This window comes from Typopeltis vanoorti, chromosome 7 (assembly GCF_054136105.1).
Source record: "Typopeltis vanoorti isolate ZY-2024b chromosome 7, IOZ_Tvanoo_1.0, whole genome shotgun sequence".
Lineage (NCBI taxonomy): Eukaryota > Metazoa > Arthropoda > Arachnida > Uropygi > Thelyphonidae > Typopeltis > Typopeltis vanoorti.
In genome coordinates, this window is record NC_143555.1 from 137,844,895 (window position 1) to 137,859,369 (window position 14,475).

At 34.4% G+C, this 14,475-nt stretch overlaps 1 protein-coding gene across 1 annotated transcript in view; it reads left to right on the forward strand.

The window, feature by feature from the left end:
- The window catches only part of LOC150105113 (disheveled-associated activator of morphogenesis 2-like), a 575,640-nt gene that overhangs the window by 197,956 nt on the left and 363,209 nt on the right, over positions 1-14,475 (forward strand). The window contains exon 9 of the mRNA XM_090396160.1: positions 11,479-11,545. Within this exon, the coding sequence (XP_090252286.1) occupies positions 11,479-11,545 (67 nt within the window). The remainder of the gene's footprint in view (positions 1-11,478; positions 11,546-14,475) is intronic.

Here is a 14,475-nt window from a genome sequence, read left to right on the forward strand (position 1 = left end):
TCAACTGTGGTTGGAGAAGAAATATCACTCTCAAGAGGCTTACCTTATAAATATCATCATCAAAGCTATGGATAGGATTAGTGGCACCTGTGAGTAGGTAAAGTGGAACATAGCATTCTCTCCAAAGATTTCAACTATTCACTAACTTTTAGAAATTTTCGGTAGACATAATAGTCAGTTCAGGTCAAGCCTTAACAGATTTCCTAGAAATTCACCAAATTTCATATGCATTTAAACCACAGCAGTTCTGCTTAATTCTCAGTCATTCATCCATCCAGTAATATTTACAGAGCTGAGGGTACAGTTTTAAAGAACATACAAAACAATAGCTTGCATCAGAGTGCTTAAAGTCAACAAAAGCCACTCCACAGTAATTTTAGATATGAATACTTATAAGAATAAATGGAGGATCTGCTATAGGATGCCAGTAGTTCTAGAATCTTGCATGTTGACTTGATGTGAATTACATTAAAAAAAATTATACTTCTGTTAAGGACTTGAGCAACTGCCCAGAAAAATTAAACACTGCTTAACTTCCAAATAAACAGTCATTTGAATTATTCATGAAATACCAAAAAAAAACAGAAAAAAAAAAGAAGTGCAATGCAACCCAACAATTATTATTATTATTATTATTACCCCAAGACCTCATGGAGTCAAAGACTCATCTGGGAGGTCCTTTTATCACACACACACATTTCATCATACCGTGTCTTAAACACACTCAAACTCCTTGCAGACATCACACTCTCAGGCAAGTCATTCCAATCATTCAAAACTCTGCACAAAAAAAAACCTGCCTCTCACTCCCCTACTCACACCCTCTTTATAACAATTATTATTATCATTATTATTATTATTGTTTCGGGCAACTCCAAGCAGTCGACAGACTCATCGATGGAGGCCCTAACATCATGTCAAGAACAACTATTCGACATTCACACAGTATCTATCATACCTTGCCTTGAACTCATTCACAGTCATAGCACCCACAACAGACTCTTGCGGCTTATTCCACTCGTTCACCACTCTCCAATTAAAAAACCTAGCTCTAATACCCCTGCTAACCACATTCTTGCCCAGCTTCCATGTATGGCCCCTAGTCCTCCCACCACCAGTCTTATTCTCAAAAATATCTTCTGGATTAATCTTATAGAAACCCTTCAGTAATTTGAATGTCTCAATCATATCACCCCTTTTCCGCCTATCAACCAATTTTTGCAACCCACAAATCTTCAACCTGTTCTCATAAGGTTCATTCCACAGACCTGCTATCATCTTGGTCACTTGTCTCTTGATTCTCTCCACCTCCTCCCCATCAAGAAGAAACCCTGGCGCCGATATCTGGGCACAGTAGTCTAGATGAGGTCTTATCAAGGCTTGATATAGAGGAACAATAACTTGTTTGTCTCTGCTTGTTAAAGTATTTTTCAGCAACCAATTGATTTGATGAGCTGATTTAGCCACTTTTGCAATGTGACCCCTAAACTTCAACTCCCTATCCTCCAACACTCCCAAATCCCTGCCCTCATCAATCTCCTGGAGCGCGGTTTCACCAATGTGATATACTGCTGCTAATCTTTTCACTCCAAAATGCATAACCTTACACTTTGCCACATTAAATTGTCATCCATTTTTCCCTAGCTCAGTCCTCCAAACTATCCAAATCATCCTGCAAAATTTTGACATCCTGTGCACTTACAATTGCTCTACCCAACTTTGCATCATCAGCAAACAATGAACACTTCCTCTCAGATCCTTAATCTCTTTTAGTGGAACTCTTTTCCCCTCTTTCCACCCCCTTGGGACTAACCCAGACCCAAGACTCAAATTAAACAAAATGGTCAAGGGTACTGACAATTCTTTAGCCGCTTCATGTACGACACAAGCTGGTATACCATCCAATCCCACAGATGTATTGACATTGAGGTTTTGCAATAGACTACTCATCTCCACTTCATTCACCACAATTCTCGTATAATCTATTGGTTCATTGATTTCTGCAATGTCACCACCTGGAAGATATATTCTTGCAAAGTGCTCGCTCAGTAATTCAACTATATCAACTGATTCGGTTACCTCCCTACCATCGGCATTGTTTAAAATCATTCTGCCATATACATTTTTTCTTTTACTTGCAAAATATCGAAAAGATATTTTGGCCTGCATGGCCAATATTCTTTCGTAATCCTTTTTTGATTTTCTTACCACACTCGTTACCCTTCTGGCCTGCGCTTTATACCGTTCATGTGCCTGCCGGTCACCTTTCTCCTTAAATTCCCTCCATAGTTGTTTCTTTTTTTGCAGCTCAAGCTTAATGGTGTTATTCATCCATTTAACCCCTACTTGATTTATTATTCGGACTCTAGGTATACAGTCAGCCATTGCTTCATGCAAACATTTCTTAACCGCCTCCCATGCACTATCAACTTCTAGCCCTTGCAGTTGTACATGCCATGGCACTGAACTAATCAATCTCCTAAGCTTGTCATACTTACCAGCCCGATAATTCCACATGTACCCTGTCTTAATAAATTGTAAATTCCACACCTTTAGCCACCTCCCAAGTCAAGACCCTATGATCACTCTCACCAATTGGTGGTGTTGGATCCTACTTCGTCTTAATCTGTACCTTGGATCCGACATGTTATTTACTACGATGTTCTTAACCTAAAAATAGTTGCTAGTTGGTTTCTAATTCAAGAATTGAAGAAAAATCAACCCTCAACTATTTCTTCTTAACATATATATACTGGCCGAGTATATTTGACTTACTTAATTTACCCGCTTTGGTTCGAATATTTTATGAATGGTGCAGTAAAAGAGATTCAGGCAAAATACAACTTTTGATTAACAAAAACAAACATTTAATATAAGCTATATAATACATGCATAAATTTTACTTCTAATTTTTAATAGTAGTAACAAGTCAAACATTAAGTCAAGTTAATCACATTAGCACAATCTTCCAAGTCTTCACATGCACTTTCTCAGCTTCTGGATTACAAAGTTTCTACACTTAAATAAATATAATAGAACATCCAATCTAATCAGTTTTCACACATTTCTCAGTCATGCTATAGTTCAAGGTATCACAGGCACTAATAGCTGAAAAATATCTTTCAAACAATTCTTATCTCCAACTCTCAATCACGAAGAGTTTCCACAGTTAAAGTTAGGTTAAGCATAGCGTAATTAACACACAATTCTTCAAGCAATGAAATAATACACTATGATAGACCTTACCGGAAATAGTTCCTAGTACATCAATTATGTTGTGAGCAAACCTTTGGAACTTATTTATCTTACTTAATAAAAGCACATCTACAAGACTTATCCACGGTTATACTTAAAGCACTATCAAACGCACTTCAGAATTCTAGACTTCAATTACAGGGTACTTCAACTATCGTCGTTACCACTCATAAACTAATTAAACACTGTGAGGTTCTTTTTAGGGCAAATCGGAAATAAGCCACAATTCTAGAATAGCCGAGTTCATTCAGAATTCTTCCTTAAACGTCCAGCTTTTTATTTTATCCGATTGTAGCATTAATTTCCTTTTTATTATTACTGCTGATTATACTTTCAGCTAACTAGAAAATTCGTTCGTTCTTGCTCACTTATAAAAAAAAATATCCACTTAACTCCTGCCCTTAAGAACCTTTCATTTACTTCTACTTCTCTAGTTTATGCCCTTGCTTCCTTTCACTTCCAAGTTTCCGTCCCAACTCCTCTACTACGTATATATTTTCTCTTCTTATTTAGCCCACGCTCCCTTCCACTCACGCTCGTTTATTTCATGCATCTCTATGACAACCGATAAACGTAAACATTCTCGCGAATGTTACATTAGGCTATACAGCTACATTCAGTTATTACATAACGTTAAACTTTCACAAACAAGAATAAATAGAATATTTGCATTTCAATAAATGCGTAGTTAAATTACAAATACAAGTTCTTATAATATTGACATAACAATAAATAAAATAACTTATTAATATTTAATACAGTCTTTTCATTATTCATACATATATCTTTGATTAAATAATTAAATATTAGACAAAATTAAGGCAGTTATATGAATATTAAATTTTAAAATAAGTTATATACATTAAATAATATTTACAAGTCTAGCCTTTGTGATGGAAGATCATGTTGGATTCTGAAGCAAATAATAATTACTCTAATCTCTACATAATCAGAATCCAACAAAGGCTTACTCTTCCTTTGAAAAATTTTTCTTTAAAGAAAAATTTTTCACACTAGACTCACGAGTGGAGAAAACTGACTTCTTATCTCCCTTCCAAGATCTTAAATAGCACTTAGTTTGAACATGATTAAATTTTTTATTACAGTCTATGTATTTACCTTCCTGCACTTCTCCACTTAAGTTCTTGTTGTTTTTATCATAGGGAGAATTTTGATTGCTACACTTATAATGTGATATTGTCCTTTCAGGGTAGAAGTTCTGTTCTCTGTCACTAACTTTTATCCTCAGTTGTCTATCATTTTGGTAATTTGTTTCTTTTGTCCTAGTTCTGTTATATAGACTAGTCACCCTGGCACAATTTACCTCAACTGTTAATTGTTCCTTATTGATAACTTCAGGTTCAGGTTTGGCTATTAGTTGTTGAGAATGTTCATCAGTATTACATTTTGATTTTGATAGATAAGGCATAACAGACTGTGTATTACTATTCTCCACAGTTGGTTCAATTACAGACAGCTCCACTTTATTTGGGGCAAATCCTTTCTCAGGTACATGAAACCTTTCTCTCTGCCTCCTTGTTCTATTATGCATATAATTGCCATTTGTTCTGACACTTATTTTCCTGCCCATTAGGCATACTTCCCTTTTTAAAAAATCACAGGAGAACTGATATCTTTCTAAGAAATTTGTTCCCGATATGATGTGGGAGCTTATGTCAGCGGTTGAGGGGATGATAAGTAAGTCTTGCCAGACACTTAATTTAAATTCTGGTAGGTAGATTCTTGCTCGAACCTTTTCATATGCTACAAAGTTTGAATCTGAAAGAGAAGTAATTCTTACAGGTTGTCTAAGTTTGCTAATATTATTCCTTAATTTATGTCTTATGCCTTGGAGACAGTCTTTTCTAATAGTTGAAGCATTACATCCTGTATCTAATAAAATATTACACTTAGAACCTAGGATTTCTCCTCTAACTCTCATCATTCTTTCATTAGGTCCTTGGTGTTTCTGCATTCTATTATATCCTCTGTGGGGTATGTATCCAAATTTTGAGTCCCATCTGTTATTAGAGTAGTTTCCTTTGTTATAGAAACAATTCCTGGCATAATGTCCAACTTTCTTGCAATTATAACATTTTGGAGGATCTCTTTGTTTTGTCTCTGTCTTAGATTGAGGGATAATAGACATCTGTTGTTTGACATTATCTAGCCCTTGAATTACCTTATCTAGACTAGCTAAAATGGGTTGATTTTGTTTTTTCACTTCATGTTTAATTATCTCATTAATTTTATCAGTTGTGGGGTTTTAGTTTTCTTCAGACTTCAAAGTAATAGCTGATAATTGTCTCACAACCTCATTAAGACTATCTATTATTGGCTGATTTAACCTATTTACTTCCTGGTGAATTAGGGTTTTCACTTCTGTCATCAGCCTTTTGTCAAATTGCTCTTTACCTTCAGTTATGCAATTAATACTACTTGGATTTTTTCCAATATTCTTTCCCTTTCCATCCTTATTTTTCTTTTCAACTTCAGATTGGTTCAAGGAACAACCAGTCTTATTTGCAACATTTACAAGACCTACACTGGTTGAGGGATAAAGATCTCCTAACATTTGTTCTTTTTCCTTGACACTTTTGAGACACTCTTCTAAGGTGGAAATTTTCTTCTTATAAGCTGTTTCTCTTAATTCTTGCCTAACACCTTGTCTAAATTGTTGGAATACAGTCCAATCTAAGTGTGGTTTATCCTCATTAGTCACATTTAAACTGTTGGCTAGTGTCAACAAATGATTGTGAAAATCAATAACAGTTTCTTTATCTTTTTGTAAAACTCTCTGTAACTTCCATAAATTTGGGCCAATACTTCTTAATTTTGAGAACTGAGAAATAAGATTGTCCTTAAATATTTGATAATCAAATGTATCCTTGAGAATTGGAGATGAGTTAAAATATGCTTTAGCCTTGCCTATTAATTTACTTCTGAGTAAAATTAACAGTTGAAAATCCGTCCAATTTGCTATTTCTCTAAGTTTTTCAACATAAGTAAAAAAAAACAGTACATTATCTGATTCTTCACCTGAAAACTGGGGAAAAACCTTTGTGGGTTCACTGTACGAAAAAATTCACTATCTTCCATTTTAGAACTTGATAAAACAGCCATATTATTCTATTAACAACAACTTTAAAAAAATTAGAATTCTAAAATAACTTCTATGTTTGCCTGATTCTAGTTTACAACCAATTCACTTGATTCACTCAATTTACCTTCAAATTCCTTTACTATTACAAATTTTAATACTTAATATTACAATCTATTTTAGTGAAATCAAATCCTGTCGACTGTGCCATTTGTCGTGACGTTCTCTTTTACAACGTTCGAATCCGCCATCTTGTTATAAGTCACTTTCTTAAAATAAAACAACTAATTGTGAATTGGTCACCAATCTAAGGTAGAGAAATTTCTATTATACTGCGCCACTCTATCCTTAGATTAGTCTATATAAAATAGCAGGATCAATTCACAGATAGTTAGCTAGCAGTCTCCTCATTCATTCTGGCCGAAGTATTTGTTTTCCACTTGGGATTCCCGCAAGATTTGAATATTTTTATGAACAGTGCAATAAAAAGGAATTCAGGCAAACACAATAATTAGATTAACAAAATAAAACATTTAATATAAGCTGTATAATACACACATAAATTCTACTTCTAATTTCAAATAATAGGACCAAGTTAAACATTAGGTCAAGTCAATCACATTAATTCAATCTTCCAAACTTTCACATACACTTTCTCAGTTTTTTTCAGACACAAAGTTCCTACACTTAATTATATATAATAGAACTTCCTATCTAAAAGGTTTCCACACAATTCTCAGCTATGCTTTACACTTACAGAACACCGCAGGCACTGATTGCTGCAAATGTCTTTCAAACAATTTTTATTTTCAGTTCTCAATCTCAAAGAATTTCCACAGTTAAAGTTATGCTAGACGTAGCATAACTAGCATTCAATTCTTCATGCATTGAAATAAATCAATATGACAGTCCTTACCAGAAACAGTTCCTAGTACATCAATACGTTGTGAATAACTTCAAAATATATTTATTATACTTAAGAACACATTTATAAAACTTCTCCACAGTTATAACTAAAACACTATTAATCACACTTCACAACTCTAGATATCACATGTAGGGTACTTTAATTATCCTTGTTACCACTCATTAGACAATTAAACACTGTGCAGTTCTCCTTAGGGCAATTTAGAATTAAGTCGCAATTCTAGACTAACTGGATTTAATCAGAATTCTTCACTGAACGTCCAGTTTCTTTATATTATCCGATTGCGGCATTAAATTCCTTTTATTATTACTGCTGACTTCACCTTCAGCTAACTATAAGATTCACTTCGTCTTTTCTCGCTTATAAATATTATCCCTTTTAACTTCTGCCCTTGAGAACTGTTCATATACTTCCACCTCTCTAGTTTATACCCTTGCTTCCTTTCACTTCAAAATTTCCGTTCCAACTCCCTCTTTGTTACCTCTATATAATTTTTTTTTATTATCCTTGTCCTAGCTCACGCTCTGTTCCACTCGCGCTCGCTTCTTCATGCGTCTCCATGACAACAAATAAAATATAATAAAATTGAGCTATTGCATAACTCTAAACTTCTATAACAGAAATAAATAGAGAATATTTACATTTCAATTAATACGCAGTTAAAATTATCAAGTACAAATTCTATAATATTAACATAGTAATAAATAAAATAACTTAATAATATTTAATACAGTATTTTCATTATTAATACATATATCTTTGAATAATTAATTTAATATTAGACAAAATTAAGGTAGTTATATGAATATTTAATTGTAAAATAAGTGATTTACATTAAATAATATTTACAAGTTTTGCCTATGTGATGGAAGATCATGTTGGATTCTGAAACAAATAATAATTAATTCAATCTCTATATAATCAGAATCCAACAGTGGCAACGTGGTCATATTCGTTACAGCCAAATTCTCAGATGTAATTACTAGGTCAAGCACTCTCTGACCCCTAGTATTTTCCATTACATGCTGTCGCAGATAGTTATCCCTTAATAACCACATAAAATCCAATTCCTTTCTCCCATGTGTTCTCTCCTCCTTCCAATCAATGTTACCATAGTTGAAATCTCCGATAATAATTACCCTCCTTCCACTCATTTTTTCTATTTGCTTATGCATACTATCTTCACTATCTATTCCATCACCTGGTCTATAGCAGCAAAGAGAACAAAATATACAACAAATGTATATTTTGTTCTGCTAGTTTCATATATGTATATACATACATATATATACATATATATATATATATGTTAAAGATACCAAGCTATTTTAAACCTGGTTTTACTCCATTTCCCAAGTAAGCAAGCAGACAATAAGGTCGAAACTGGTCTGGGTAGTGGCCCCTTGCCTTTAATACAAAGCATCATACATCTCCTCCAGGAGATGTGCTTTGCATTAAGGGTAAATATTAAGATTAGTGATCAGAGTTTATTCTATTTTTACCATCAGCTGCCTTGGTCTTGCACTACGTGCAGGATCAGCTAGACTTGCAACACTTGCATGCGCAAACTTGACTTGTTTGTCTGTTTGCTTACTTGGGAAATGGAGTAAAACCAGGTTTAAAATAGCTTGGTATCTTTAGCATTTATTATACCCAAGGTAAAATACTTTCTACATACATATATATATATTCATATATAAATACATACATATACATACATACATACATGTGTATGTATCGCAATGGAATAAGTTCCATTGCACCCAGCTGTAGGTATCAGAGATTCCTTGATATACAATATTTCAAGACACCCAACTAAACTACTAGTTCATATATGAGAAAGTCAGACTCGTATATCAAAAATTCCAAAAATTTTATAGAAAAATTTAGTTATCATCTGAGAACCCACAGTCATCTTAGCCACTTTGAATTTGATCAGCCTATTTCCTATTTACAAACATCCACAGAGATATAACCTTATTGTTGTATTAGCTTTTTTATTTAGACACCACCAACACCGTTTTAAAGATTGCAACTGAATATGCAAATAAAAGGAAGACTTGGCAAAGAGCTCATCATTTTCACCACAGCTTGCCAATGTTGTTATTATGAATGCTGATTCAGGAGTTAAGGACTCATCATGGAAGGATCCACTTGGACGCTTGAAATATCTGTCATATCTTTCCTCTAATGAGAAAAGTTATAGCTAATGGTCGCAATTCCACTCTCACACACGCACATGTACTACATGCCATAAGAATCTGGACCTCACATGCTTCCTGTTTCTATCATTTTGATTCTTAATACTAATGTAATTCATAGACATAATTAAATGACTACACATGGAAATTTGTATGGAAAATAAGGAATTTAATATCAACCACTAATATTTCACAATAAGTATATCTCATCACATCATCAGATCAAATATGCAAAAAAGAATGGACCACTACATGAAGCAAATAAGGAATGAATAAAGATTACAGAGTTCTCCTGTTCTCCAGTCACATAGTACTATTAGGAACCCATCAGAACTGAGAATATAATCATTAACACAGTTGTAAACAAACATAGCTGAAGGGAAGGAGTGAAAAGCTCATTACAAAATGAAAGTGTATGGCACAGAGGAGATTTAAAAAGAAAAATTACTAAATTAGAAATAAAACTAAAATTAAATCATGATATATGCATATAGAGACATATATATACAGTAAAAAGATTACTTGCATACAGTGAATAGAAAGCTTAATGTAAGGCATGTCAAATAAATCAACTTGGGTGTATTCCCAAGTTGATCAAAAATATCCATAATAGTGGATATGGCTCTATACATCTCAGCTATGGCTCATACAGGTATAAAAGGAAACACACAGTTTTGCAGTTTTCACAGACAAACATTAACAGCAAAACAAGCCTTACTGAATTTTGCAGTGCCTTTCGACATGGCACTGTCTTAAGATGCCACCTTTGCAACAACTCAGTTCAAGAAATTTCTGTCTTGCTGCTGCTCTGATCAACTGTAAGTGATTTTATTGTGAAGAGCACGGTCACAACCTGGCAGGCCACAAAGATCACAGAGTAGGACTGCTAAGTGTGCTGTGAGGACCTTGGCATAGAAAAATTGCTTGTCCTTGGTTAAAAAACTGGCTACTGAGTTCCGAAATGCCTCTGCAAGCAATGCCAGAATCATAACTGTTTATCGGGAATTGTAGAATATGGCTTTCATGTCCACACAGCCACACACCAACCTAACATAGTTTTTCAGAGTCCAATGGGGGCAAAGTTTTACACTTTGCCCCCATTGGACTCTGAAGCAGTAAAAACATGTTCTCTAGGGTTATAAATCATAATTCATGTGATAATTAGATATTACATGCTAGGTTATCCCCAATATCATTATGATAAAAGTTAAGCAACAGTGGCCCAAGTACAGAACCTTGAGGCACATCATTAGTCGTCCTCCTTCTCTTGGACTAAGCACCTCCATACATCACTTACTGATACTTGTCAGTCAGTTGTTCTTCATGAGTTTCATGAAGTTTTGTTTTTTCCATACTCATCCCTTCAGGTTCATATAACAACATCATATATGGAAGCCTATCGAATGTTTTAGCAAAATTCACACGTATTTGTGATATATCCATTTTCCATATTCAACTCTGCTAGCACGCTGTTATAGAACATGAGCAGATTGCTAAAATGAAACCTACCTTTCAGAAAACCATGTTATTCTCTATAGAGAATCCTTACTACCCATGAATGTGATTCCTGATCAACCTTTCCAGTACCCCTTGAAGACTATACTAGTGATATTAATGTGCCTATAATTCAAACTCACTCAAATAGTGCATAAAAATCAAAGTTTCACACCCAATACTAGTGGTTTGTTCTTATAATCAGGTTTAACTTAGCAGAGGTGGGATATGAAAACAATGCTTCATCAGGTCAACAGTGCTTTGATATTGTACATATGAACTGTAATTGTGGTATTTATATTATACTGTGAGTGGTTTGTAATGTTTTTTTGCTTTTTTGAATGATTTTGTTAATGTATTTTTTATGCTGTCATTATCTTGAGAAAAAATGTCACAGAGCATGGTAGATTATACATAAATTGCTGTTATACGCTAAATATTCCATACAGTCTTAAGTAATAAATAATGCACAATTTAAGTAAGTGTTTATATACTTTCAGACATCTGGATATCTTTGAAATGGTTCGTAATGAAGATGAGAAAGAAATGGCCAGAAAATTTGAAATGGTAAGAAGTTTACATATTTATAATATTTACAAACAGTACTTATCTGATGGTCATGAAGTAACTTTGTATACAAATTTTTGCTTCCATACTTTGATACTTGGCTTTGATAAACTCAAGAATATCATTTCAAAATTTTTAAGTGTAAGACAATAACAGTAGTGTAGTAATGCATTCTTTTGCATTATATTGTTATTATTGAAGATCTCCAGGAAATCAAGGATTCATTAGGGAAGTTACATATCACCCACTCCCCAGCTGCCATACCCTCTTTTAAATTCATTTACACTAAATGTACTCACTACTTCATTTTCATCAGACCAGCCATTTCACTCACTCACTTCTCTGCAAGAAAAAAATCTAGCACTCATCCCTTTCTAAACAGTATACAACTTCCGTGGATTCTTCCTTATCCTCTCCCCACCGTTCATATAATGAAAAATTTCATCAACCGTATCCTATAACATCCATTCAGAAATTTATGGGCTTCTATCATATCATACCTCTTTCTCCAGTCTATTCAGTCCACATATTCTCAATTTGACTTAATGTGACCACACCTAGACTACTGTGTGCAGATTAATATGCACACAGTATCCTGGGTTTTGATATGATAAAGAAGTAAAGAAACTGTCAAAAGGGTGCAAAGAAGAGTTGCAATGATGATATCCATATATATCCTCTTTGAGCCTCCATAGCTCAGTCGGTATGGATGAAACCCTTTAGTCGGAAAGACCTGAGTTTGATTCCCGTCTGTGATGTGAGGAACCTTTATCTGGTCTCTTTCGATGAAAGGGGTGAGTTAGCTGATCTCGTATGGAAGTGTTTTTTAGGGGATTTTTTCACCTGGAAACTTAGATTTTTCGTTCCCCAGAACAGGAAAATTGACCCCGTGAACACACACACACACAGATTACAGTCAGAAATACTTAAGATTCAGCCATAAGCCTGATTCGTCAGCTATGCCAGTCCCAAGCATAGATAAAACTCGGGGGGGAGTTGAGATGGTGCCATACTTCCCAAGCGAATTCATCGAAAGACAATTCATCAAATGAACAATTCATCGAAAGACAATTCATCGAAAATGCAATTCATCGAAAAACAATTCACCAAAAATTTTAAATTTTCGATAATGTTATGTTAAAAGTAATCCATTTAGAACAAAAACTGAACCATGCAAACAGCTTCTTGTACCAACAACTTCTACTAAGTAATTTAAGTCAGAGAGTTTTTGTAACAGTACATAATTTGGACACATTATTCCTTTGTCGCCTCGAATATAGCTGAACTGGAACGGTTCGACATTTTCTTGTAAAAGTTTCAGATAGCGAATCTGAGTAAAATTCATCCCATAATAATTGCTGAATTGAAGTCGCATATTACTACTAGCAACAATAATAATAATGAAGCCCGCATAGTTCAGTCGATAAAAACGAAGCCGTTTAGTTAGAAAGACCTGGGTAGTTGGATCCCATTTACGCATAATTTTTATCAGCCTGTTCTACTAAAGGTAAGGGCATAATATAGATATGACTGGGCTTTTCTTCCGGAAACAGGCAAATCAGTCCCTGAAACAGTTATTGGACAAGAAAGACTATAAGAACCATATTATTCTATAATTTTTCCCTATGAAAGTAGCATTGTAATCTCCTTATTCACGGTTCAGGTTTTGTTTTAAATGGATCAATTTTCTCATAACATTTTCGAAAATTTTAAATTTTCAGTGAACTGTTTTTTCGATGAATTGCATTTGCAACAAATTTTCATTCGATGAATTGTTCATTCAATGAATTGCCTTTCAATGAATTGTCTTTCGATGAACTCTCCGGATACCGTAAAAAGGGCCTCACGGCCATTGTATCATCATATGCTAAATAAAATAACACAACATCTTTATCCACTTAGAACACTGGAGTCGAAATTTGTGCACTGTCAGGTGCAATCATATTAAGGGCTTCTAAAAGAGACAAAATGACCTCCTTATCCTTACTTATCAGTGATCATTTCAGCATCACAATTGTCCAACTCATTAGTTCTCACCAGTTTCTGAAAGGTATGTTTTAGGACCGTTGTTGTTCAGCTTGTATATTGGTGATATTGGGATTGGTTTGACTGGAGATATGTTTGCATATCATGCAAAATTGTGGCCAATGCGGGAGAAAGCAGAGATTGTGGTCTTACAGGAGAACTTGAATAGATTGTATGAATGCGCTAGTAAGTGGAACTATCAGTTCAGTTTGGTAACTGAAATTTGATGTAGAAGATTCATGGAGGTGGCCTTTGGGTGCAGTATGAGGACAGATGGAAGTAATGCAATTTGCAAAGCTTTGTGAATGAGATGAGGAGAGGCGATGATTATGACATATTAGTTGGTCAGAAGATTTATTACCAGGTTAACATTGAAGATATTTTTCATACAGTAGAACAAGAGGCAGTCCCTAGAAACTGTATGGGGGAGGGGGGGGGGGGAACAAAGGAATGAATACTAGGTTCTTTGCATGGAGAGTAGTTGGTGAGTGGAATGCATTTTCTGGTGCGATGAATGCAAATGCAATGAATGAGTTTAAGGCATAGATTGATAAACTTTGTGTGCGATAGTGGGAACCTCAGATCTTGCAATGAGTCTTTGACTCTATGGAGGTCTGGCATTAATAATAATAATAATAATCTCACTGCACTGTTATGGCCAACACAAACTCAGCTGAATATATTTTAACAGAACTCACTCAGGCTAATATTTATGAGACACTGAACACTTGGAAAGACAATCTACATGCCAGCCCTGTACTTTCCATTTTATATACCATAAAGTATGAGAAACACTGTTTCACTTTCATAGCATTGCTTAATTACATACTAACTATTACAGACATACTAATTATAATGAGAATTTTTATAAACGATACAGAAGTGCATGCATATAATATTACCAA